The sequence below is a fragment of the Leishmania major genome, chromosome 30, assembly GCF_000002725.2.
Source record: "Leishmania major strain Friedlin complete genome, chromosome 30".
Classification (NCBI taxonomy): Eukaryota; Euglenozoa; class Kinetoplastea; order Trypanosomatida; family Trypanosomatidae; genus Leishmania; species Leishmania major.
This window is the reverse complement of record NC_007271.2, coordinates 217,501-220,000: the sequence shown is the minus strand read 5'-3', so window position 1 is coordinate 220,000 and position 2,500 is coordinate 217,501. Positions and strand designations below refer to the sequence as shown.

Genomic DNA, 2,500 nt, shown 5'->3' with positions numbered 1-2,500 from the left:
TTCAGGATGAGGTGGCGAAGATGATCAACGACATTCTGGAGTCCGCCGTGGCGGAGGGTCTCATGTTCGAGGGTGCCATGATCAATGACCCCAAGTTCAGCCCCGGTGCGTTGCGCAACAAGGTGCTTGTTATGAGCCATCAGAGCCGCCTGAAGCCCTTCATTGGCTTTCTGGTGGCCGATATGAACAAGGATGGCCTCGGCGTCCGCGTCACAGATGTGATGGAGGGGACGCCGGCGTCGAAGGGTGGCGTGCTCAAGGATGATTGGCTGACTCACATCAACGGTATTCCAATCCAGAACAAACAGCATTTGCGAGAAACTCTGGCGCGTCTCAAGGCCGGCGATGAGTTCACTGTGCGCCGAGAAAACTTGCATGATGTCAAGGTGGTGGTGGGCGGCGCCATCGATCCGCAGGACACCACTGCGTCGGCGTCTCTCTCTAGCATCACTTTCTTCAAGTACTCTGACAGTAATGATCCGAAGCCGTGGGATACGGAGCGCATCCCCGCATCGAGCCTCGCCACGACTAAGCTGACACGGAAGGATTTGCTGACGCATTTCGCGTTCTGCACAGTGAACTCCGCTGAAGCGTCCACGGAGCTGCCAGATGCGGAGGGCAAGGCGGCCAGCCTGGGTATCCAGTTTGTCGACGTTGATAACAGCGAGCGGTGCCTTCCCTGGACACGCGGACGATTCTCTGACAATGGTCGCTGCGGGTACATTCTTAAAACCGACATCGACTCCGCTAAGTCTCCTGAGCTGAGCCTCAGCGTTATCGGTGGCCCTCGCCTCCTCAACTGCTCGCCGTTGACGTCGATGAATGTCACTATCCACGGCGCAGGCACGGCGCGCGTGAATGGGAGTCAGGTTTCCTTCACGGATTGCAACCAGGCTACAATAGCAGTGGTGCAGATGACGTTTGAGGCGAACGGCGCGGAGCGGACCTTTACCTCGGCTTTCTGCCCTGGTCTTCTTCGCCCTGGCTACCGCGCCCTCCCTTCCGTCCCCTTTGGCGAAGAGCGCGCCTCGAAGAAGCAGATCCATGGCATCTACTGCTTCATCAAGTAGAAGCCCTCGACAGTGCTGCCCTACTCTCGTGAGGGGGCGGAGGTGTGTGTGTGTGGCGGAGCCGTCCTTATGGGGACTTACGTCCCCTTGTGTGCATTCCTCAAAAGATAGGGTGCTTCGCATCTTTTGCTTGTCGTTTTGTTACTGCTTCTCCCCCCTTCCAGCCGTCTTCCGTGTTCGGGGAGAGCTCACTCGCTTTCTAGCAGTTTTTCTTACAGCATGGTTGTTTGCGCACGGAACCGAAAAGCAAAACCTGCACACATGCACAAGCACACGGACGCCCACGAGCGAAAACAATTCTCTCGAACTCCTCCCCGGACCCTTTTGGCACCCTTCTTTTCCCCTCGCCGTTGCTGTTCACGCAAGCTGTTGTATGCTTGCTAAGAGGTTAGCGGGCAGTTATTTCTCTAGCAGTTCGAGATGTTCTCTCTCCCACGGGAACCCATGAGGCGAGGCCGCATTTCTTCCAGTCGCAGCATGGATGTACTCGCACAAACAAAAAGGCCATGAGGTAGTTTTGTCGACGCGCAAGAGAAAGGAAAGATGCTGTCGGAGCTTGTAGCGAGGCCAACTGTGTCGGATTTCCTCTACTGCAACTCTGATAGGCTGCGTGGTGTTATATGAAGGGCATCACCTCACCGATGCGGCACTCGAATATGTGACGTGGCCGTTGCGAACGGTTTTCATCATTGCAAGACAGCCGTCGATGTAGCTCGTTCGTCTTTTTTTCTGTTACCTTAACCGTTTCCAGCTTCAATATTTGCAAGAACTGGAGGAAACGTGCACTTTTTATTCTAGAAGTTTGGCTAGAAATCATCTGCGTTTCCGTCTTGCTTTACCTTTTCTTTTCATATAGTTTTCTTGTTTCACTTGATCATAGGTAGCAATGTTGGCCGCCTCTCCCGCGAGAGCAGTGAATTTCGCTCAATCTTGTTGCTCTTCTTCCTTATTGCCCACAAAGGACATCGAAGAAAAATCACGCTTGTGAAAACGACTCTTTTCTCTTTCTTCCCTTTCGCGTCAAGGTAGCCCGCCCCACGTTCGTGATCATTGCGCGGTCCCCATCTGCTGTGATTTATCAAAGTGTCTCTAGCGTAGTTGTTTGCCGTTTATCTTTTTCTTTTGTGTGTATTTTGGGTTTCCTCACTGTGTTTTTCTCACGGAAGGCACGATTTGCGTCCGTGTGCTTCAGATGTGATGCGGAGAGACGCATCGCTTCTCTTGCTTTTGTTTGTTGTTTCTGGTGCTGGTAACCTGTAAAGTGCTCATCTTTGCACGCGGAGTGGCGTAGGGAAGAGGAGGGGGGTTTGACTTTTGTACATCTATACACATAACACTCAGCTGCACGCACACGCCAATGTCCGATACATTTTTTCATGTTTGTATGGCTCTTCTTGCGATTGTTGACGGGCCTTCATTGCTCAACCTCC

At 52.9% G+C, this 2,500-nt stretch overlaps 1 protein-coding gene across 1 annotated transcript in view; it reads left to right on the top strand.

Moving 5' to 3' along the window:
• Positions 1–1,070, top strand: part of LMJF_30_0660 (conserved hypothetical protein) — a gene marked incomplete at both ends in the record, with an annotated part of 2,193 nt that extends 1,123 nt beyond the window's left edge. Inside the window, one exon of the mRNA XM_001684604.1 lies at positions 1–1,070. This exon is cut by the window's left edge and continues 1,123 nt beyond it. Within this exon, the coding sequence (XP_001684656.1) occupies positions 1–1,070 (1,070 nt within the window).
• Positions 1,071–2,500: the final 1,430 nt, after the last annotated feature.